This window comes from Lepidochelys olivacea (genome assembly GCF_965140295.1).
Source record: "Lepidochelys olivacea isolate rLepOli2 genome assembly, chromosome: 14".
NCBI classification, from domain to species: Eukaryota; Metazoa; Chordata; order Testudines; family Cheloniidae; genus Lepidochelys; species Lepidochelys olivacea.
Genome location: NC_140424.1, coordinates 15,305,787 through 15,330,677, shown reverse-complemented (window position 1 = coordinate 15,330,677; position 24,891 = coordinate 15,305,787). Strand labels below are relative to the sequence as shown.

General features: G+C 45.0%; 1 protein-coding gene across 3 annotated transcripts in view; it reads right to left on the bottom strand.

Annotated features, from left to right (window-relative positions):
- Positions 1 to 379: 379 nt before the first annotated feature.
- The window catches only part of LLGL2 (LLGL scribble cell polarity complex component 2), a 62,628-nt gene continuing 38,116 nt past the window's right edge, over positions 380 to 24,891 (bottom strand). For 2 of the 3 annotated variants that reach the window (XM_084646788.1, XM_084646787.1), the window contains 18 exons: positions 23,677 to 23,731; positions 23,259 to 23,413; positions 19,143 to 19,360; positions 18,529 to 18,596; positions 17,321 to 17,474; positions 17,080 to 17,184; positions 15,619 to 15,911; positions 15,193 to 15,346; positions 10,082 to 10,232; positions 9,460 to 9,576; positions 7,668 to 7,834; positions 6,482 to 6,746; positions 5,599 to 5,752; positions 4,375 to 4,415; positions 3,842 to 3,889; positions 3,044 to 3,086; positions 2,291 to 2,352; positions 380 to 1,085 (listed from right to left, as the gene is read on the bottom strand). In XM_084646788.1, the coding sequence (XP_084502914.1) occupies positions 1,078 to 1,085; positions 2,291 to 2,352; positions 3,044 to 3,086; positions 3,842 to 3,889; positions 4,375 to 4,415; positions 5,599 to 5,752; positions 6,482 to 6,746; positions 7,668 to 7,834; positions 9,460 to 9,576; positions 10,082 to 10,232; positions 15,193 to 15,346; positions 15,619 to 15,911; positions 17,080 to 17,184; positions 17,321 to 17,474; positions 18,529 to 18,596; positions 19,143 to 19,360; positions 23,259 to 23,413; positions 23,677 to 23,731 (2,258 nt within the window). In that variant the 3' untranslated portion in view covers positions 380 to 1,077. The remainder of the gene's footprint in view (positions 1,086 to 2,290; positions 2,353 to 3,043; positions 3,087 to 3,841; positions 3,890 to 4,374; positions 4,416 to 5,598; positions 5,753 to 6,481; positions 6,747 to 7,667; positions 7,835 to 9,459; positions 9,577 to 10,081; positions 10,233 to 15,192; positions 15,347 to 15,618; positions 15,912 to 17,079; positions 17,185 to 17,320; positions 17,475 to 18,528; positions 18,597 to 19,142; positions 19,361 to 23,258; positions 23,414 to 23,676; positions 23,732 to 24,891) is intronic. The other variant, XM_084646789.1, reaches the window with a different exon arrangement.

Below are 24,891 nucleotides of genomic sequence, written 5' to 3'. Positions count from 1 at the left end.
CCCCCCGCCCCATGCCCAAGCTAGTTTTTAGTACTAGCACAGGATGGTCCCCAGGATTTTCTAATTATGCTATGAATTACCATGGGATAGTGTTAGAAGTGCTTCTAGATCAGATTTCTAGGGGTGGATTCATAAGCCCCTGCAATCTGTAGGTAAAGGAGGCAAGTGTGAAGGTGAAGGCTAACAGCTCCTCCCGCTAATCGGACACATGCACTGATTAGAATTGGTTCTTTAGCAACACTGGCTTTTCATGTCAATTTCTCAGCAGATGCTGGTGAGAGTCCCGATGCCTGAAGCTGCACTGCTTCTATCATGCAGAGGAACGAGTCCCTGCTTTTGCGGAAGTGACAGATACTGGAGCAGACCATGACAACAAAGGTAATTGAGGGTTTTCATTTATTTCAAAAAGAGCAACGTAGTGTTGAGACACAAATCAAGTTCGATTAAATTTCCTCTAATCTGAACAGCTACAAAAATAGATTCTACCCAAATCCGTAAAACCAGTTAACAGTACCATCAAACAAACCCTAACTGGAATGCCTCATTCCAATACCAGTTACAGCAGCCACAGGGATCTAAAACGACAGATATATTATTTCATTTGTTTTGTTTTCTTAAAAAAAAAGTACATTTTAAAAATATGTTTCCATTAAAACAAACACCCTTACAATTTAAAAAATTGTACAAAAAATAATCTTAAACCACTCAGAGGTAACAGTGTGTTTATTAAAACTCTGCACCCAGGGCAGTAACATTTATAATTTAAAACCCAGCCCAGTAGAAAAGAGATAATTGTGCAAACATTAAAAATAGTTACAAAGACGTACACAGAGGCTTGTGGTGCTTCAGAGCAGGCAGTCTGCTTCTGGCCTCCGTGCAAGACTCGAGGAGGAGAAGGTGGTTTCTGGTGAGGCACGAGGGGGAGTGGGACGCAGACACACGAGTGAGTTACAGCTCTCTCTCCTGCTGTACAGGGAGAAATAGAGGCCTCCTCTCCATGGGACTGCTTTCCCAGTCAGTAGTGTTATGGCACTCAATCCAATGCCAGGATGTCACAGCGGCTTTGCTGAGGTCTGATCATTCTGCTTAGGGAAAGAATATGCAGCACCATATTAGGATCATTCTGGACATATAACTCCTCCACACCTCCAACCCCCTCCCAATTCAGGAACATATTGGGTATAAAGTTTGTGGAGCTCATCCCAGTCTGATCTTTGGTCTGGGGTTCACATCAATGCTCACAAGATCAACTCACATCCCTATGGAAACCCCAGTAACAGGCCTTATGCCCTGGCTGCCAGACACTCCCTTAGAGAAGACAGGCAGCCTGCACATCCACTTCAGACAAGTTGGTTTATCCCTCGGGCTAGACGTACATACCCTGTAAGGTGTTTTTTCCCCCTGGCCGTGCTGAATGCAGCACAAGCAGCTATGCTATAGTGTAGGCCTGCCGTAGCTTAGCCTGCTCATGGTTTATTACGAAGAGGTGAAGAGGATAGGAAGAGGGGAGTGGCATACAAAGGACTTCTACATGCCCCAATGCTCCCAGAGCCCTTCTCTGCCAGCAGCTCTCCCCAAAGGAGCCCACAGCAAATTTCAACAGCTTAAAACACAAGACAGGTTTTAGGAGGAGCTTGTGTCACTCCATCCGGGACTGGGGCAGCACTTGTTTGTTCAGGTGGCACCCAGGCTGCTCAAACACTGAGACATATCAGGCAGCCAGGAGGCTCCCATCCAGTCAGATGAGGTGATCTGTAGAGCAGTGACTCTCAACCTTTCCAAACAACTGTTCCCTTCCAGGAGTCTGATTTGTCACGTGTACCTCAAGTTTCACCTCACTTTATTTGCTTACAAAAAAAATCAGACAAATTTACAAGTGTCACTGCACAATACTATTGAAAAATTGCTGACTTTCTCATTGCTACCATATAATTATAAAATAAATCAACTGGAATATAAACCGTGGACTTACATTTCAGTGTATAGTATACAGAGTAGTATAAACAAGTCAGTGTCTGTATGAAATTTTAGTTTGTACTGACTTTGCTAGTGCTTTTTACGTACTGGTTATAAAACTAGGCCAATATCTAGAGGAGTTGATGTACCCCCTGTAAGAGCTCTGTGTACCCTCTGGGGTACATGTACTCCTGGTTGAGAGCTACTGCTGAAGAGCACCGCACTCCGGAGTGCCATGTAAACATAAAACACCAGATTGTTAGGAATGCTGACCCTTCACTTCTTGCCTCATGTTGCTGCACCAGAGCCTGGAAATACCCTGGGCTTCACTTACCTCCTCCATTACTTAGTCCATGTCCTACGTGAATTCTTCTTGAATTTCTCTCTCCATAGCTCCTGCAATGACAAGGGAGCAAAGTCCATCAGTGCAATGCAATCACCCTATCTGGATAGATACATGCAGGTGTGTCAGGCAGTCACTCATCCTCTCCGCAGATCCTTGGAAACCCTGGGTTTCCCATTCCACCAAGCACTAAAGTATTTTGCATCAATTGTAACATCAGTCATTCATCTGCACTTCTGTAGCCCTTCACCTGAACAGCTCAAAGTGTTCTGTGGACAGGAGTTAAAGCCCAGCACCCATGAGGTAACTTATTGCCTATGTGTAGAGATAGGGAATTGGAGCAGAAAGATACATGTCCAAGTTACAGTCAGTGCAGAGCCAGGATTAGATCCCTAGAGTTCCTGTCCCAAGTCCCATCTTCAGCCAACTAAGCCCATGTGGCCTGCCCATAGATTAATGTGGGTTGATTTGAACCTGTATGCGAGTACTCAGAGTCCTGCTCCTTTGGGATATGGAAATGTGATCGCTTCTGTTTCGCCAAGAGAAAGAGACAAAGGATTATTCATAAAAACTCAAGGGAATTGGTTCTTGTGTAGAAAAAGTTTCTCTTTGGACCAGTTTTCTACACACACATTTGATCAGTTGCTAGTGCTTCACTGCAACAATATCTGCCATTGTGCTGGATAGTCTCCCCGTTTTCCCCACCCACCAGGGAGAAGGGAAGGCTGGTCACAGGGTACTCACCTTCTCTCCCCCTCCAGTGTACTTTGGATCTCCTTCAGAACTTCTGGAAAGCAAACCGTTAAAGAGCAGTGAGAAGTGGGAGCAGATGGGCAAGGTCCTCTGCTTGAATCAGTAAACATTTACAGTGACATTAAGAGCTTGATTGCACATGCTACTTCTGCTGCACCTCATTTCAGAATGGCCTTTAAAACCTGCCTTCCTGCCTCCTCCATGACTGTCAGACCTTTAAATATCACTGCCTCTTCTGCAGTACTAGTCTCTGACAGAACTATAAAACTCTGGCTAAGGGGCTGGCGCACAGCAGTGTCTCCAGAGGAAGTGCTGCCAGCACCAACATGCTAGCAGTCCAGGAACACAGCCAGTTCCAGCCGGCCCTTCGTTCTTGGGTACTGCTGGAAAGTGATGTTCCTTGTGTATATTAAGGCTAGGTAACGATAGAAGCAGGTAGGCAGCTATGCAGAGCTTTCTCATCTCCCTTCCTTAGGGCACTCCCATCCTCACCAATCCATGAAATAAAGCTGGTACGGATCTTTAGGGAGAGGGACTATCTTTCTGTTGTGTTTGCCCAGCACCTAGCCCAATGGGGTCCTGGTTCATGACTGGGGCTCCTAGGGGCTACAGTAATGCAAATAAATAATTCTGTTCTGGCATTATGTACTTTATGGAGTTGCAACAGTCTATTGTAACCAGGAGGATGAACAGTCCATGCCTCCACCAGAGAAGGCTACCTATCACCCCCCTTCCCCTCACCAACCAGTGCAGCTGCCCCTCCAGCAGCTCCAGTTGTCTCTCACTCACTTTCATCATTGAGTAAGGCATGTTCCATCAACCTCCCAGACTTCCTCTCTGAAAGACAGAAAACAAGTTGACGTCCAGCTACTTTTCATGTTCTATGCACTTAGAACACTACAGGGATAGGCACTATGGGAAACGTCACAAATATAAAAGAGGTGGATACTTAAGCCCAGTTTGGCTCGGGCTCGTTCTAGAGACGGCATCACAGCAAAGTGCTCATTAAATGGTAAAAGACTCCACACACTCACATCCACAATCCCTTCTTCCTAGCACGACTGGGCTTCCCTTTCTAAAAACAATGCAAGATCAGCCTGTTGTAGAACCTGAACCTGTCACGTCCAGGTCACCAGAAGGTTCTGCCCCTGTAGCCTTAGTCTGAGATGACTACTTCTCACAAAGAGAACGATCTCCCCTCTTCCCAACACTACAGCTCCTCACTCCTTTTCTTTGAAGAAAATATGACCACCAACCGCAAAGGTTTAAAAAATGTTTATACATGTCACAAAGTTAAATACATAAGTTTGTTGCCTGCTTACCATCATCTTCTCCGGGGTCACCAGAGCTTCTGCCTGATTCCCTGGGGAAGAAGGTAAAAAAAACAAAAAACAAAACACATGTATTAGAGGGGCAAGTAGATTCTTGTACATACCTGGCAGATCAGACAAGGACAGATTCCTCTGGGTCAATCAGAGCATGCATGCGAATGCAGAGAGGTATCCTGAGCAAGCAGCTGAGAGAAGCATTAGGATGGTGGGTGATAGGGAAGTTCCCCAGTGGCCAAAATTCCTCAATTTTTCTTCAACACCCCTCCTCCCCCACAGGGGACTTGCACCAAAACACACCACCTCTAGGGAAGATCTGCTTCCACAAGGAAGAACATCAGGGTTCAAGCTACAAAGCAACAGTCCAGTCTGCTATATAATAGACTGCAAACAAGTAATATGACAAAGTGCAAATGGGTGGAGAGGTGGGAAGTTGCATGCAATGCCCTCAAAAGATGTCACTCTTAGTAAGTTGGCAGTGGGAAATGTAAGACAGCTGGTAGGGAAAAGACCAGGGAGAAAGTTACATTGCCTCATGCAGCAGGACTGGAATCCTCCTAGTCCCACAGGACCCGTTGCATTAATAGCGGGAGCAGGATTGAAGAACAGTCCCACACAGGGCTCTACATCATGGCAATCAGTTTGGAGTGATATTAACAGTCTCCAAAGGAAGCCCTGTCCAGTCCTTTTTGGAAAGAAAAGGTTCTCTGGCTCCACCAGATAATATATCACAGTGAGCTTGGAGGGGGAGGAGGGCAGACAAGAACACATAGAACTCACAGTAGCATGGTCCTGTCTACATCAAACCTGGGCAGAGGTGAAAGTAAGCCGGTACGGTCCAGTATGCCGTGCCGGACCGGACCAGCTTCCCCAGGCTGACAATTTAAACGGTCCAGGGCTCCCTGCAGCAGCAGGAGCCCTGGGCCCTTTAAATCGCCCCTGAGCCCTGGGGCTCCCAGCCGCCCCTGCAGCTGGGAGCTCCAGGGGTGCTCAGAGCTGCAGCCCCGAGGCCTTTAAATCTTTAAAGACCCCGCCTCTTCCGGTTGAGGCCACGCCCCCACTCAGGACTCCAGCATACTGGTAAATCCTTTAAGTTACTTTCACCCCTGAACCAGGGAGACTAGATTTGGAAGTAGAACACCCTTCAAACACAAGCCATAATGGAAAAGCTAATGAGAGGTAAGGTACTCCTACAGAGAGCGTTTTAGCTTGTCCTACCTGGATTTTCTTGTAGCCTTCTCCATGCCAGCTTTGTTATGCAAGTAGTTGTTGCCTGTAATTTCTGGTGTATCCACAACGCATCGGGGCTCAACCAACCATTTGGTAGACAGGGAGAACCTCTCAAACTCTGATGGTGAGATCAGATAAAAACCTAGAGGGGAAAACGTAAAGGGTGTTTCATTCACAAAAGAATGCAAGCTCAGGAGCCAGAATCCAGAATCACAGTCCAATGGTAAATGAGAGCTAAATATATTCTACTCTCCACAGAAAGGGCATCTTGTTTATACTTCCTCCAAACCAATGCACTTGGGCTTTGGAGAAGAGTATTGCACCTGCCTCATTAAGGGGTCAACCCAGTAATTGAACAACTGAAGATTGCTTTGTTCTCTTTTTAAAGCTGTGCGACACGTGTCCGAGACCCTGCAGTTTGAGAGTTTTCAGCTACAACCCCCAGGACAAGAGCCTGAGCAGCACCCTCTCTTTCCATAGTTATACTATGGGTTAGTTCCTTTCCTTTTGGAGATGTGGAAGGGGAAAGTGAGTGGCTTGGGAGGAGCTCCTCCCCAGATGCCAGTTTGAAGTGACAGCGTTGTGCACCAGTGACTCACGAAGAGCTATCCAGCAGCCTAGGAAGATGCCAAAATACAGAGATGTCTTATTTTGAGGCCTGAGAAGAAATATGGAACACAACGGACACCACCCTCTACAGTGAGGTGAGTTAGCCCCTGATGTCTTTGGATCTGAATGGCTACAAAGAGGATTCAACATGCTCATTATGGAAGCAAAACCAATGCGAAGTTTAAAGAACAGTGAAACAAGCGTTCAGAAGACATGGCAGAGGCAGGTGATCTAGGGGAGCTTATGCTGTTTGTGCCATTACCTTGGCCATATTTGGTGAAGACACAGGAAGCAATGCCACTCACATCTTCCTTACGGATACAGGGGTAGCGGATCTGTAACTTGAGGAAGGGCAGAGAGATGATCTGAATGTCTCCCAGGTTAGTGAGGATGGCCAGGTCATTTTCAGTATAATCATCAGTCTTGCAGCTGCCAAAGTTAGCGACTGTCACTTTTCGTACCCTACAGCCTTCCAGAGCTGTCAGCTTGAACTTCAGTTTGGAGCTAACCTTGGGCAGCGTGAATACCTGCCAGGAGGAAAAAAAGCCACATAATACACCTCCACGCTGTACACTGCCAACAACCCCAGCTCAGGAATGGTGCTGCTCCCTCCTGCTTTAACAAAGCCTGGATTCATAGGGAACCTTTGCCCAACAGCATGCACAGAAATGAAGGCTGAATCTGCCTTCCTGCTTAAAATGAGGCCTGGATATCATGGGATACTGAACAGGCATAAGTGTAGCCAGCCATGGTCTCAACTTCAGGGCCTGTTCCTGCTGTCACTCAAGTCAATGGGAACTTTGCCACTGACATCACTGGAAGAAAATGTAACGCTTCAAATCGCAGACCCTCATTACAACTTATCTCTTGTCCTCTCAAACCCCTTCCCCTCCAGCCACAAAGGATATCCACAGGGAAAAGTTGGGATTAACCCAACAGCCCACTCTACCACATTAAAACGACAAGGAGATCCCCGATAAATTATTCCTAGAGTCTCCTTCCTTAAACCAGTCAATTACTGGTTATGTAGCTATTTGGCAAAAGCAGTGAGAACAATTTTTGAACACTTGCCAATTCTCAGTGTCCTTTGTAAAGAGTCATGTCCCCTAAACTATAATCTGCAGAATCTAAAGCTTCTCCCAATGGCCAATTACTGCAGCTGTCAAAGAGTTTTAAATCAATCTACAAACATTCCTATATTCTCCATCTGCATTATACTAAACTCCCACTTCCACTTGTCCATTTCATGCGTCAGTTCTGCCCTGACACCAAGTCTATGTTCTGTGGGGCAGGGAGAGTCTTCATTTGTCTGTATGGTGCCAAGCACAAGGGAGCCAGATCCTAGACTGCAGTTCCTAGGAGCTACTGTAATCCATCCCTAGGAGTACAGATCAATACCTTAAAAAGGGGAATTTATATCAGACGAGATGCATGTGGACTGTATTTACCTTAAACTGCTCTTCAGACACCACAAGAAGTTGATGGCTGCCTTGCATATCAGGACTTTTAGAAAGGTCATGTGCTACTTCTAGCGGCTCTGGGAGGGGAGTGCCATGCCCATCCAAGACAAGTATCCCCACAACAGGAGCCCTGTGCATCAGCTGAATTTCCTTGGCTAGACAGACAAGACGTGGAGAAGGGTGAGAAAACAGACAGATATGATACCAGCCGAGAGGATGTGACAAGCATAGTGTTAGAACTCTCACACGTCCTCTTGAAATGAGACAATGCTGCATTTCTACACCCAATCTGAGTCTTCCAACTAGCACATTGTTTATTTTTTGTTTATTTATTTTATTTATTTATTTTTTTACAAGAGACCCCTATATGGCTCTTTGTGTTTGCTTCCTTTGCTTATGCACCAGCACCAGTATCTGTAGAAATGTTAGTTAACTGCTTGCCCTAAAGCCATGATTCTAGAAATGACACTTTACCAAGAGTACTTTCTAAAGCATTTTGATCAGCCATGTTAAAGCCATCCTAGGCTACAATATGCATCTAATAATTCAACTGCTTTCATACTGTGTGATCAAACAGCTTTAGAATCCAGTTTAATTAGAATGGGCATTTAAACTGAATTCAAACATTGTTTCCAAATTCCAACTGACAAGGGTTTAAGAAATGTGTAAATGGATTAGGCTGTTATTGTAGGTTTCCCCAAAGCACCCATCAATATGTTGTCTGAGACTACTACTGATACGCACCCATCCAAGCAAGTGGTATTTGAAGCAGGAATAATTAAATGATGCTGGTCACCTAATGTACTTTTGCTCCGAACTAACACCTCCTGGATTAGCACCACAGGCAAAAGCACACAATGGTTATACAGTCGTTTTCAAAACAGTCACATTTAGCGTATGGAAGTTCCAAAGAGTCACCTTTTAGAGATAATTTTAGGCAAAGTCCATGGATGACTCTGGCCTATAAAGTAGGGTCTTTGCCTCCTAACTAAGTGCACAAGGTCAAACGAGTTTTAAATGAGCAAGACAGCAGATTCCCACTGTTGCCGTGTTGGATAGAACTGGCTCATTTTAACCGATACACATGTACTATTAATGGTGGAGCGAAAGGATATAACGGGCCCCCCATCAGAATGATAAACTAGAAAGTGAGGGGTGGGGGCGAGAAAATGTCTTGTTGGCAGAGTTCAGTGGCCGAGTATAGGGACAGTGCCTTCACCAGCAGCTTAATGGGAATGAAAACTAAAGAGGTTCAGGGGACAGTAGAACCCATTTACAGTAGAACCTCAGAGTTACGAACTGACCGGTCAACCACACACCACATTTGGAACCAGAAGTACACAATCAGGCAGCAGCAGAGATCAAAATAAAAAAAAAAAAAGCAAATACAGCACAGTTCTGTGTTACATGTAAACTACTAAAATAAAAGGGAAAGCAGCATTTTTCTTCTGCATTGTAAAGTTTCAAAGTTGTATTAAGTCAATGTTCAGTGGTAAACTTTTGAATGAACCACCATAATGTTTTGTTCAGAGTTACGAACAATTTCCATTCCCAAGGTGTTCATAACGGAGGTTCTACTGTATAATCAAAAGCTGAACTCCGAGCTACTATTGGTCAAAACGTAATCAGATCTCTCCTCCTGGCCAACCATAATGTTTCCAGGTCATGTTGCTCTCCATTTATAACTAACAGCTTTGCAGCTTTCTAGCAGTACATAACAGCAGCCCCTCTGATTCCATTAGGGCTGTTTCACAAGTTCCCACTAGTGAGCGATACTCACCCTGCTCTGCCTTGACAGGCTCATCCATCCTTCTCTCCGCTGGTGGAACACGCAAACAGAACGCATAGACTGTGCCTCCATTGGTGCCTGCCCACAAGGAGGGGCAGTGGCGAGAACCTGGACCAGGTATAAAGCCCATGAGCAGGGTATCTTTCCAGGAACTTTCAAATGTGATGGAATGGTTCTACTGTCTGTATGCAAATGTATATGCTCACACTAACCCAAGCACATACGTGATGAGAGGGAAATTCAAATGTAGGATCAGTTTGGTATCTGATGCATCCCCAACAGGATTAAGAGGAACCACATCCTCTCCTCGTCAGGGTATTGACTTTTGGCAGCCAGAGGCGAAGAGACTATGAATGGTGTTTAAGGCCAAAGAAGCTTCATCCTATTTGAAAACCACATACTTCAAATTCTCCCCCAAGAAGGTGAACCTGTTTAGTCATGGATCAATCAGCAGCTGGTAGTGATCATACAGAACAGCTCTGCTCTCACTCATTTACTTTGGCTCTAGACTGAATAGTTTCAGTGCTACAGGGAGTACACGAAGGGAGTGCTGGGTCTATAATCTAGACGAACATAGTGCAGAGCGTGGCGGTGGCAAGCTCCTTCTACTCACTGTCTCTCAAAAAGGTGTCTGCGAAGTACAAGGTGCGCACAAAGCCAGTGAAGGAATCTTCTGCGGACCGCGCTTCGATCTTCCTCTGGATTGGAGCCAGTTCCATCTCCTGTAATGCATCTTGGTCAAACCTGGAATTCGCCTCTTGCACCTTCACATGAAGAACAGAGGGGATGAGGCAAGTTCTCTCAGACATAACATTTCTCTTTCCTCCTCAACAATCCCTTCTAGCATAGGAGAGGCAGCAAGTAGGGATTAACAGATGCTGGTAAATTAAGGTTACTTACTTGTAACCCAAGTTCTTCAAAATGGACTCTGCATATTCACACTAGCAGGATGTTCCAGCCCAGGCCTGTGCATCCCATAAGTGTGAATGTGCAGAGGCTATTCAGTCTACCTGAATCCTACAGAAAGATGAGAATTACATTTTCATTTCCTTAACTCCCTCCTGCATATTCAAAGAAATCTGCATTTCTCCAACACTGGCCACTTTTGCTAGTGCAATAGGCTGAGCAGAGGGAGCACTGGACTTTCATTTTTGCTTGTGTTGTTGTAGCTGTATTGGTCCCAGGATATGAAAGAAACCAGCTTGGGGAGGTAATATCTCATTAGATCAACTTCCTTTGGTGAAGTTTTATTGGACCAACCTCTATTGAGAAGACAAGCTATACAGCCCCTGAAATCCAACCACCAAATAGTGACCAAGCCAGCAGACAAGGGGGATGACATCATAGTCCTCAACCATGACAACTACATAAACAAGGCCAACTGACGACCCTGACACCACTTCCCATAAAGAACTCAAAGACAACCCCACACCACAATTCACATAGGATTTTAAGGATATCATCAAATCCTTCCCCAGACAACTCCAAGAGAAACACTATCACCTCATCCCCCATGAACACATGCCAGGGATCTTATACATGCCTCCCAAGAAACACAAACAAGGGAACCCAGGCAGACCCAACATATCTGGCCATGGCGCTCTTACTCAGGAAATATCAGGACTCATAGAAACCATCCTCAAACCACTCACCACACAAAGGGCCCGCTTCCTCCAGGACATAACCTATTTCTTCCACAAACACCACAACACCAACAAGCTCTCTCAGAACATCATATTGGCCAACGGATATCACTTCCCTATACACCAACGACCCTCATGACGACGACATCACTGTCTGCCTCAAATATCTACAAGAAAATGGACAACACTCAGATATCCACCCCAAACACATTGCCAGACTCATCCATTTCATCCTCACCCATAACAACTTTATATTCAACAAAAAACAATTTGTCCAAACCATGCAAACAGCCATGGGTACTAGGATGGTTCCCTAATATGCCAACCTCTTCATAGGCCATCTTGAGGAAGAATTTCTGGACCATGCTCCACAAAACCAGTGACAAACCTGAGATACATTGATGATATTTTCATCTGCTGGACAGATGACCTAAACTCCCTCAGATTTCCACCACAACTTGAACTACCACCACCCATCCATCAAACTCTGCAATCAAACCCGCACCAGCATCAACTTCCCGAGCACCACTATCAGCTTCAACAGAACCCTCTCGCAGATCCAGCAACCAATCCAGATATGCCAAGAAATCAATTATCTACAGCCAGGCACTCAGATACCACAGAATATGCTCTGAGGAGAATATCCAGGATATACATGTTAACACACTTAAAATCACCCTCACCAAACTTCTTTATCAGAGAAGTAGATCACACCATGGAACAGGGTAACCCTAATTCCCTGAGAGCACCTGCTTCAATTTAGGAAAAAAAAAAGCCACTGACTGCACATCCCTAGTTATCACATACCACCCTATACTGGAACCCATATGGGGTATCAAATAATTGCCACTCATACTTGATGGGGACCACATCCTAAAAAAAAAAAAATCTTTCTAAATCCCCTTTTCTGACCTTCAAACGACGCATCAGAAGCGAGCTCCCCACAGACCAGAATACACCAACTCAAACCAGTACCAGACACTGCCCTAACATAGGCAAAACCTGCAGTCTTATATTCACTGCTATAATGATCAATACCCCACAAAACACACCTTTCAAGATCCACAGTGCCTACACATGCCGTGCACCTTATCTGGTGAATCAAATGCGCCAACAACTATGTGGGTGAAACAAGACAATCACTATGCTCTCGAATGACCTCGGATAAAAGACAAAAATCATCATCATATCTGGGAGTGAATACTTTTCACAAAACGAACACTCCATATCTGGCCTCTCAGTCCAATTTGTCAAAGGAAACCTGCACAACACCTTAAAAGACAAGCCTGGAAGTTTAAATTCATAACTCTGCTGGACACCAAAAATCATGGACTCAGTAGCGAACCTGGCTTTCTATCTCATTACAACAATCTGTAACGCATTAACTCTTTGTTCCACGACTGCAGAAGTATTAATTGCGCATGTCATTTTGAATGGTTTCTTGCAACGTTAACTCCTTGTACTTAACAATCTGTTCCACCTTGCATTAGCTGTGACACTGATGATCTTTCCCAGACCTGAAGAAGAGCTCTGTGGAGCTTGAACAATTGTCCCTCTCACCAACAGAAACTGGTCCAATAAAAGCGATTACCTCAGTTACCTTGTCTCTCAAAGACATCAAGTAGTTACCTTTAGAGAGAGTCTTCCTCTCTAGAGGGGAATTTAACTTTGGGTATAAAGCCTCCCTCAATCTCCCCTGGAAGATTTCTCCTCCCCTACACTATCTCTTTATAGTGTAGGGGAGGAGAAAGGCAGTGGCAAGCAAGTGAAGGAAAATGCCCAACTTTGGTCCTTGACGAATTTCTGTATTTTATTAATATTTTTATTTCAACTCCGGACAGAGCGTTTTGCCAGATAAAGATCCAAAACAGAGTTAGTCAAGTGTTCTATATCTAAATAGTTACTCCTGGGGGAATTCTGCACCATGTGTGCGCATAATTAATGAGCCACGCATATTTTTTTTTATAAGCAAAAAAGAAACTGCAGTTCCACCTTTCACCCACCAGAAAGAGCTGTGGTGATAGAACAGAACAGGATGTCCCAGCAAGTAAGGGAAGAGAAAGACCCTGTCTTCTTCACAGTGCCTGTTAGGCCAGGTCAGGAGACAGGGGCTATCGGGAGACAGACAGTGTGGGGCTGCTGGGCAGGCGGGGAGGGGGGTGTGTGTTGTCAGATGGGCTCATAAGGGCTAGTCAGGAGGAGAGACTTGGGCAGGGGCTGAGCGGGAGTGAAGGTGCAGGGCCACATGGAGACAGGGGGTGACTGAATGGGGGCTCAGACACATGGGGACAGTGGGAGGGGGTACAGGACCACATAGAGATGGGTCAGGGTGTCTGAGTGGGGGTGGAGGAACACATGGGGACAGGGGGTGCAAGGACACATGGGGGTACAGGGACACATGTGCCTGACTGAATGGGAGAGGCTGGGGTTAGCCAGGGTCTGCATGGGGGAATCTTCCTAACAATCCCTTCCCATCCCCCCCAAAAAACCTATTCCATACTTTTCCCACCCATACCAAACAATCCTCCAAGTTCACACCCAGCAATTACTTCCCTCTCCCTCAGCTCCTCCATTACCCCCAACTCCCCCCCAAGCTATTGCACTGCTTCTCAGGGGTGCAGAAAATATGGTTCCATATTGTAGTTTAAATTATTTATTACTCAGAGTTCTGTACTAATATATCTAGTAAGGAATCTATTTGTCAAAAAACATTTCCTGAATCTTTTTTTCTGTATTGTTACAGAAACACTTGCTGACTGGTATTTTGAAATAAATGACTGAAAATAACTGAAACTGGTGTGATTATACTGTGTTATTTTGACAAATAAAATACACAGATTTTTAATTTTTTTGGCACAGAATTCCCCCAGGAGTAAATAGTTACCAATGTTAGGAGTGACAAGACTGAGGCCGGATACACTACAGAGTTAGGTTGATGCAAGGCAGCTTACGTTGACCTAACTATGTATGTGTCTACACTAAAATTTCGCTCCCGCCGATGTAACTGCCCTGCTACGCCAACTTATCTTCACCTTCATGAGAGGCATAGAGTCAACGTCGATGTAATTAGGGTGACTCAGTATCAGTGTAGACACTGCATTGATTACATAGACTGTTACCAGCTTTCAACAACTATCCCACAACACCCCGTACTGACAGTACAATTGACACAGGGACTCCTGGTGAGGATGCGCACTGTCAACACTAGGAGCTAAGTGTAGAATGCACAATTACTGTGGCAGCTATATGCTGACCTAAGTTAAGTCAACTTAATTCTGCAGGCTTGCCCTGTGTGCAGGCCATTACGTCAAGCTGCAATTTGTACAGTAAGGGCAAGTCTACACTACAAAAATAAGTTGACCTGAGTTATGTCGACGTACAGCCACCGCAGAATTGAATTGGTTTTACACGTCCATACTTTGCTCTTTCTGCTCATAGTGCATGTCCTCACCAGGAGCGAGTGCACCAATTTAACTGCTAATGTGGGACATTCTGGGATGGTATCTGAAAGGCAGCAACAGTCGATATAACTGACACGACACTGACCCTGTTGACCCAACTACTTTGAGTTAAGCACTACACCTCTCATGAAGGTGGAGTAAAGTTGGTATAGTGGAGGAGTTACAACGGTGGGAGATACATTTTAGTGTAGTCGCTTACAGAGTTAGGTCAGAATAAGCGGTCTTACATTGACTTAACTCTGTAGTATAGACCAGACCTAAGACTGAAGATTAAGAACATCTGCATTACCCTGCTCTCCCCACCGTGTGGTCCAAGCAGGAGTTTACAGGGCTCAGGCTTAGGGCCTGTCTACACAGGGAAGTTAGTGTGCTTTAAATTCACACACTAGCTTACTGCACACAGACTCCCCACAAGTGCACACACTTACTGTGCATGAAGGGTGCCCTGAGGCAGTTTAGCTTAATACGACTCCAAAGTGTATTAAGTGAACACACACAAAGGCACTTCAGTGTGCAGCAAGAGTGTATACATGGGGAGTTAGTGCAGAATAGCTAGTGTGCACCAGCTCCTGTGAGCTTACCCATCATATAGACAAGCCCTTAGAGACAGACTGACTCACCTCCCCAGTGATCCCACCGCCAGCTCGCCGCTTCCTGCTAGACACCCTGCTTCTCCGGATCCGCCTGAACGACTGCCGGAGGGATTTCTTCAAGGACTTCACCCGAGACAAAGGGCCTTCCAAGGCCAGCTGGTCACTGGGATGCAACGTACATCTAAGACAAAAAAGAGATTTGGCAGGTGTGCTCAGTTGCTTTTCTGACCAGCTGGCTGGCAGTACGGGAGCAACTGGTAGCTAGGCATGTGAACTCTTACTAACAAGCACAGGAGAGACACTCATCCCAGCAGGAGAAGACTTTTCTCTATACCCATTGATCTCCATAAACCAGGAAATACCAACTCTTACTAGGACTGCCTGGAAGAGCTAGCCAGCCTGCTCCCATACCTCGGGAAGTACCCATATCATGCCAGAAAGGAAGAGACTTACTTGACAAAGACCAGTCGTTTCTGCTGGTGATCAAAGAGCCCAAAGCCATGGCTGGTACCAAAGGCCACGAGCTTCCATTCAGAGTGAAGGGCCAGTGACGTGACCACAGCAGGTGGTTGACACTGAACCAGGACAAATGGTTGGAAGCCAGGTTCAAATCGGACAGGTTCATCTCGGGCCTTTAGCCTCTCGTGACCTTTCCACTTATAGCCTTCTTGGTCCTGTAGTAAGTCTGCTTCAGCGTGGTCCACAACATGCTCCGACTCTTCATCGTTCAGTTCCATCACCAGTATCTGAGGGAACAGGAATAAGCTCAGAGGCTTTGTGCAATGCCCAGAGCTTTTAGACTCCACCTGATCTCTCGATGGCTTCAACATGCATACTTGTTTCCAGCATGACCACATGCCTCCCCATCTGACTCCTATGACAAACGGACACCCATTGGGCAAAGTTTCCATGAGAACTTTTGCCTCCCATTTTAAAAATTTCTTAATTTGATTAATTATGTTGGCAGCATGACATTCTAGCTACCAAATTTGGTTACTTCAAATCAAACCATCCTAACTCATTCAGTGCTTCCTAAGAAGAGGAGAGGGCTTGGGGGACAAAGCAAAGCACAGGCGCTCATGGTCAGTTTACATGAGAGGAGACACGTTATGTCTTCACGGAAGGAGGATTGTAGCACAGGCTAATGGAAACATTATACAGACACCAAAATGGGGTCTTCTGTCACAGCAATAACACAGGCTCTTGCAAGGAACAGGAACAAGGGAGACAGCAGAGGTAGTTTACCTTTTTTGGCTGAAATACGTAAGGATCATGGGTGTCAGTCACAGAAAAGGGTTACAACAGCATCAAGCTCTGAGAACAGGGAGGGCAAAGAACCATCAGCCCCTGCTGCAGTTGCACTAGATAGCGAGAAAGCCTCAGGCCGGTTGCCTCCCCAAAGGCTCCCCAGAGGCACAGCAATACCTCCTCCTGTCAGCAGGATTGCGAACTGACCCAGCCACTTTAAATGGTCTCCAAGCTTCTCCGTTATATGAATGTTGCAAGGTGGTGCCACTTACTGATTAGGCACCAGCAACACCAGGATCCAACTGGCTAGCTAGCAGGCAGTGTGCCTGCACAAAATGCAAATAGCGAAGGCGTACAGACAACAGGCAGAGACAATCAGGGGGAAAGTTTTAAAAAGCTGAAGCATAAAAACCCAGGTAGCTGGCAACTACCTCAGGGCTGAAGGGTCAAATCAGACAGAAGGGGGAGAATACAGTATAGACAAGAAGGAGCTGACAGATAGGGGGACCTTCCACAAAATGGCTCTATTTACAGAGTGAAGAAAACTCACCCCCAGAGGGGAATCAATTTTGTCCTCCATTTCTAGTTTGTGTTGTATTTCCTATGCTAGTCAAGAAGCACTCTTAAAAGCAGACCACCAAAAAATCAGTTTTACAGTTTCAGTACCTGCCCTGCCGTACCAGCTACGGTCAGATAGCCGCTGTATTTACACAGGTAAATCTTCTGGATCCCGAGCCTGGGGTCATCGCTGTAAGGGTCAAAGGAACCAACCTGGTGGATGGAATGTAAAGAGGTCACATCAACACAAGCTGGCCTTAGCACTGCAGCTGCAAAGTGGATAGGCAACAACAGTAGGAATGCAAACTCTCTAGGTTCAGAAAGTTTACCTGAGTGACTGCCATCTCACCTTACGCAGCGGAGGCCATTCATCCTCACCCAGCGGGTTCATGTTGTCATTGGGATCTGCGTCTGTGAGGAAGACCCTCACAGTGCTCAGCTTATAAAGGAGGCGCAAGCAAACACCTGAAGCATCCCAAAACCGCACAGTGCCATCCTCGTGCCTGATGGGGAAGAGTCAGAAACAAGTCATTCACTAATAGCTGTCGCAGCATGGGGAGAGAGCAGGAGGGAAAGAGACAGAAAGAGAAAGCAGAATCCCCCCTTCTAAGAGACCAGCTATTTTAAAGACAGGAGGCACAACCTGAGACATATATGCTAAGGTGTGAAAGCAGTCCTTTTACACATCCCTGAATCCTAGGGAGAATTTTAGTTTGCACTCCTACTGGGTTTTATGAAGCTGATGTTGTAAAATAAAAGGATTTAAGAACACTGACAGAGCCAGAAATAGGAAAGGAATATTACCTTCAGTTCACCTCCATCCCCTTACTCCTAGCCCGTAGCAACAACAACATTCTGAGTCATGGGTGACTGCTCTGCTAATGCAACTTTGATCTTTCCTGCAGCACCCCTGCACCTCTAAGAAGAGCTAGTTGTGTCAAGAATCCCGACACTGAAAATCCTATAGAATTACCTGGCAGGGATGTTTGAAAAGTGTTGTGAAATTCCAGATGAAAAGCAGTAGAGGGGCAGACTTCTTGTACAACATGGACAGGGAAATTATCTCATTCTAGCATCCAGTGTAACATCAGAAACTGAAATGTCTAGACCATACGGGTCTGATTGTGCTCATTTGTATCAATTATGTAAAACTGCTGCAACTCCCATAGAGTTATTCTTGATTTATACTGGTGAGGGTGAGACACACTCCTGCAGATATATTGTTCCCGCTGAACTGGCATAATTTGTCTTGACTGTTTGACTAATTCCAGTGTTGAAATTTAGACCATCTTGGGAAGGGTCAATAGTTTTTTCACGATGATCAAAGACAGGATGACTTCCTGTCATAAAAGTTATGGCTTAACTGCTCTGACACGTTATAGGTCACTAGCTTTAAAAATCAGCAGTCCAGCTTCAAGAAGTGGTGACCTACTCTCTGCAGAAGAGAGCTCAGGAGTCAAGTCTATTCATGTGACACTTATGACAGGAACACACGCAATTCAAAAATGGGTAAATACTGGGCAGGAAGCCTTGATTTTCATCAGTTTAAGCACTTACCCTGTAAGGAGCAGGTCCCTCTGGGGAGGATCTGGAGCCAGGTTGGTGCCACCATCTATCAGCCAGGGCTAAAAAGAAAACACTCTTGAAGACCACACCATGACTGTCTGTGAAATGAGAGTGCAACAGAGCATGCCATAGAGAGGGAGGAGAACAGGAAAGCATGAGCTACAAGGAAAGAGCATCTGTCTGTGCGTATTCTGTTAGCCTTTGTTTGGATTAAGATTAGATGTACTAGTTCTGATCTCATCAGTTGTACTTTCTTGGTTAGGAGTTGTTATATTCAAGTTTCCTCTTTAAGGAGCTGCTCTGGCTGACAGCTGCTGGTTTAGAAGCAGCTTTGCTTGCTAGCACTGCCTGCTGGAAACAATCTGAGCTGGAGATCACTTTTACTAAGAGCTGCTGAAAGCTGGAGAACTAAGTATTTTGAATTCCAAATAGTTGTCTTCACTAAGTCGGTGGTCTTTTGGGAGCAGGACTTCTTAGTACTGCCACCAACCACAACAGTGCTTCACTTGGCATTCTGCAGCCAGCCGGGCAGAAAAGATACCTACTGAGTATGTTATAATGTTCTTATGTGCATGTGAATGGGTGCATGCTTAAAGCTGCCGTACCATATTTGAGTAATGAGAGTTCTGTTTGCTTCCAGCGCTGATCACCCTCTCCCACAGTTTCAGTGGGATATTGGAGACGTGGTGTGAACAGGTGATGGCTGAGCAGTGGAGAGATGCCAGGTACGGAGGATGGACTGCTGGCCAGCCTGCACTCTTTAGGTCTATTACCACCAGCTCTTCTTCGGCTAGCACCACCATAGCAGAGGGGTCATCAAACTCTGTGCAAAGAAAATTCATTGAAACTATTCAACTGGCTTATTCACTGGGTTTTGATAGTGCTTTGATAAGATGATGCACCTAGTGCTTTAATCACAAAATTAGCTACATATGCTCTAACAGTAGAAATACGCTTCCTATAGAATAGGTATGAAAATATATTCCCATGAAGCTTCTCCCCACAAACATGATTGTGAACAGCAGTAAATAAATACTCCTCAACTATTTTTGGACTAACCTGCATATTTAGCCAGAAACTCGAAACAACAGCTCTCAACAAGTGTGACAAAACCTCAGCAGCATTAATAGAAAGTCCTGCAGAGGGTCAGCCACATTGTTGACCAAATCTGACTCCTAATGTCATTTGGGTACATCTAGACTGCAATAAAAGACCTGTGGCTGTACCTGGGTCAGCTGACTCGGGCCCATGGGGCTCAGGCTGTGGGGCTAAAATTTCACTGGAGACATTCAGGCCCTGGCTCTGAGACCCTCCCGCTTTGCAGGGTCTCAGAGCCTATGTTCCATCCCCAGCCTGAACAGCTATACTGCTATCTTTAGCCCCACAGTCCGTGAGCCCAAGTCAACTGACCCAAGCTCTGAGACTCAGTGGCGTGGATTTTTTTATTGCAGTGTAGATATACCCAAGAGGCCTTTGACCTACAGTTAGCTAATAATGGCTGGGATGGATGGGTATGTATTCACCCCGGCAATGACTGTTTCAGTGCTCTGTTAAGACCTCAGTCCCTCAAGGCTAAGCTGCTTAAAAGCAGTAATGCAGCAGGTTTGGGAAATGCTGTGCTACTTGGAATTGACAAATGTTTACATTTCAGCTCTCAGACATCTGAAGCTTCCCTGCTTCTGGTGTGCTGTGCCATCTGCAATGCTTGAAAAGAACATTTCTATACCTGTAACAGCACTACAATTATCAATTACGTACAAAAAGCCGTTAATGCAACCACAAAGCTGAGACTTATAGAATTCCGTATTACTGTATATGGTATTAACACTTAAAAGCTCAACCAGAATTTTGCTCAGGAGGGGGCTCAGATTACTGGCAGCCCCAAACGTGAGTGGCAATGCGACCCTGCGCACCAGGACCACAACACCACTTACTCAACTTTGGCCTGGACAGCCCGTCATCAGGACAGGGGGCTGGCTAGGCCAAATCTGAATGAGTGGCATTGCATCCTGGTGCACAGGGTCACAATGCCACTCACTTAAGTAGGGGCTAGACAGCACTCCCATCTCGTCATGGGCCCTCTGCGCCCCTCTCCCTTCACTGCACCCTGATATTCATGCTTTTACATATGTTGCAAGGCAGCCATGTTACTGATGGGAAAACCAAAGTTGGGCTCTACCCATATCTAAATTATTTATTAATGCCGGTTTTTCAGCTCTTTAAAGAGCATCATATAAAAACTACATAAGTGCACTTTATTTTAGTGGAAAATCTAACAAAGTGAACACAGCTGCATTCACATCAACGCAGCCCACTTATCATACCCCAAACAGCTCTCCTTGGCCATCTCTCTGCTCACAACTCTATTTGGATTAGTTTTCCACCATTAATTCACCTCCTGCTCACTTGTCTGACCATCTGAAGTATAAGACTCACAAGTAACAAAATCTCCTAAACAAACCCTACAAGATACTCAGTGTATTAATATTTGCTTTAAGTGCATTATTTCTCTACCTCACACTGGGTTAGGAGTCAGGTGATCTGGGTTGTACTTCTGGCTCTGGCCTGCTGAACAACCCTAGTCTAGTCACTTCTGTGACTCAGTTTCTCCATATATAAAGTGGTGGTGGGGATACGATATAGCTAAAAGAACTAAGTGTTTTGTTATTTTGCTCCTCAGTCTGCTGTCCTTCACTGTGCCTAATTGAGATAAACTCTGCAGGGCAACAACCCAGTCTCTTGTACATCCATAGAGCACCATGCAGCTATAAGCACTATATAAATATAGTGGGCACTGCACCTTGGTACAGCATTAATAGTATGGACAGTACACTGTAGATGCACAGTCTAACAGTACAGGCAATAGTGTGTTACGCATGTGTCTCCCATCCATCCACCCACTAACAGCTGGAAACAAACAGGAATATCCAATCTGCACGTTTATTTTTTTTAAAAGTATTCTCAGTCTGAAGATGGGGGAAGGGAAAGAGCTGCCTACTAGAATCATGCTGCTATACACAAGCTTCACACTCATTCATTCAAGTGGCTTTGGGATATAGCCACCCCTCGCTACTTCCATCATGAAGAACACTCTAAGGGGCACGTAAGGTGAGCTGGGCAGATCCACTAGTATTAGGCACTCAGCCACAAGGAAGCTTGCTGACCACAGACACGACATTTAGTTGTAAATAACTTCCTGGTCTGAAGTGCTGCAGCTACAGCTTCCTCTAACAGCTCCTGCGTGCACACATTAGAAACACAGGCAAACTGGATTGCTCAATTCTTGGGCAGTACAAGCTTGGTAGCTTGTAGTTATTTCAGGCTAAAGCCTCTTAATTCACATCCAGGAATTGTGTTTAGAAGTGTCAAGTGTGATCATAAAACTCTGATTATTCCAACTTCAAATATATTCTCTTGTCAGCATCTCAGAGCCAACACTTGCAAGGTTAAAAAAAATTGGCTCATGTGCTTCTATAGGATGTATAAAGGAGGACTGAAAGCTTGTCTTTTAAAATAAGAAATTCAGGTCTTGTCTATCCTGGAAGACACTGTAACCTTATCTGTAATAGGTAGTTAGTGTCAACAAGGTTATAGTGACAAACATCTTTCCTGCTTTCATCATACATCATAAAGAAGCAAATAAAGTCCAACTGAAAAAAATCCTTTAAAGTCATGGAAACAGCTACAGTGTTTAGTTTCCAAACTAGATGTCTGCTTCTCCAAGACATCTATCTATTAAAACTGGAAGTCTTCTCTGTATTATAGACCACCATAAACTGAAAAAGCAAGGCTAAATAGCACATGACAGGAGAGAGTTGCTCACAGAACCCCCGAGGCACTTAGTTTTGCAATTCACTCAACCATTTTTATTTTTTTTTAAACAGTGTATTTCTGTAACTTAAAATAACTAAGTTGACATCTGTTCTGAAGGCGAGATCAGTAGCAATAGTGAAATGGGCAGGAGAACCAGAAAGGTTTTGGGGAAAAAAAAAAAGAGTCAGGTGGGGGCTGGATCATTGACACATTCAGATCTGATGGATAAAGAGAGGAAGTGATTCCAGGTATTGCAAACTTAGGTAGCAAAGGCTCCACATTGCTAGCAGGAAAAGGAGACGCTATGGGACATGCTGATCGGGAGCTGGTGGAACAAATACGATTGAGTCATTTCTAAGCTGTATAAAAAAATGTGAACATTTGTGTTGGCCAGCAGAGAATTAATCAAATGCTTTGTATACCAACCCTTAGTTGTAACCTTACCCTTTGTTCATATGCTACATGGAGCCTCATGTCATAAACCCAGACACTAATTAAGAAAGCTACTCACTCCCAGTCTGAGATTGTTTTTTTTTAATTACAGTCCCCTTTGACGCGCTGTCTCTTAATAGAAATATTCAGAACTGGATCTTGTAACTTAATCATGCTCCATGTCCAGCCTTGCTCTGTTTCCATGAGCTGATAAGAGCATGAACAATAATACAACAAGTGGGTTTTAGTGGGTGCTTACGAAGTTTATAGCTGATCCATCACTGCTGCCAGTATTTCACACTTCACTTATAAATTGCATCTTGAGACATTTAAAATGATACAAAACAACCCAACACAAGCAAAACAGTGCTTTGCATCTAAGCTGCTACTTGTCATGTCCAGAATCTCCACCCATAGAGCAACTCCAGGCTGCCCCTGACTCTTCAGAAGAGAAGGGGCACCTTGTCAACACATACCTGCAGCAGGATCTGCATTGCAGATAACAAAGAAGTCTATCACCCGCGATGTAAAGTCAAAGGCAGTCTGCTGGCTGCCATGGATGACAGAGATACTGTGCCGGTCACCATAGCTAGCCCGGGGCATCCCTCCTTGGAATATAATGTAAGGTAGCCTTAAAAACAAAGACACACAACGTTTGTGCTCTCTTTAGAGTCCATCTATTTCACCAAAAACTTATTAACTGAGAAAGTTTAAGGCCCCAACGTTTGACAAAGGCTCCCTACAGTGTTACTCAAAAGGGGCTACATGTGAGAGACCAGTGTAGTCAGCAACGGATTACAAGAAAACTTGTGCTTTCCCACCCCCAACCCCTTTATTATCTTAAGCATCTCTTGTAAACAGTAGGTGGGAGGGAAATGAATAAACGAGACCTACCCATTCTTTGTCGTCTGCCAATAAATCTTGGAAATGGCCTTGCAAGGGAAAGGACCTAGGATGACAGATTTACAAAGTTACCACAATTGTAAGATGCATCTTCCATTAGGTGGCGTTCATATTTCTAGCAAGGGGAAGCAGAGTGGAAATTGAAGGCCCTTTTTAATTATTCTGCTTAATAGTGACAAAAGTGCCAAATACATGGTAGGGCCACATGAGCTGAATAGTATGTGGAGCAGTGGCACCTCACTGTGCTGAACTCAGAGAAGCAGTACTTTCTCTAGGAGATGCCATTTCTCGTAGTATTATTCAGTGCGAAGAAGGCTAAGGCCAAAGGGTAGCTGACTTGTATTGCTGTCAGTAATGCAGTTCTGGTTACTATCACCTCTGCATTAACTAGAAGTGCCTCAATTTCCAGCACTCTCTTCTGGTTAACGCAGGGGTGATAGTAAGCTCTAAAGGCCAGATCAGGCCAATATGGAGGCCTCCATATGGCAAAAGGAAGAAGTCATCCTCTTTTGAGGAGTTTCAGCCAACAAGAGGCATCACTTCCTCTTTAGCACTGAAGTAACAGACCAGAGAAGAAATTCAACTAGCTGGTAACTGGATTGGCTGGCTATATGGATACTTAGGGCAGCTTGCTATTACATAAGTATAAATGTATATATGTATAAAAGCCTGTGTAACTTCCTGCTCTGGGTACAGGATTTGAGATTCTAGTCTCCCTGTACCTTTTTGAAGCTTCAAATAAACTTTTCTGCTTCTCCACCCCGTTGTAATTATTGAGTGAAGCACACCGGGTAACCAACCCCTGCTGTTGTTTTGCCTCTTGGCACTGCGTGCCGGCAACAAGCTGGACACCTGACTCAGAACAAGGAATAAAACTGAATCCCTAGCTCCTTTCCCAATCATGTGAGCTATGCTTCTGTACGCAGATTTTTACCTCCTGCTCATCTATGCTCAGTACAGACATTCAGTTAGACATCCTTGCTTCAGCAGAGTTCAAAGCCAAAGCAAACTGGATTTAAGAGACCCCTTTGAGTTAAGATGTTTAATGCCCATTGGGGCAACAGCTCTGCATTGCGCTGCCATGACTACACACCAGGGGAGAGCTTGTCTCCGAGATCCCAGAGGGGCTTGAAGCGACTTTGAATTTAAGAGCAGTTCAACAAAAGCAGTTTAAGCCTCAGCACAGAAGCAGTTTGTTTCTATCAC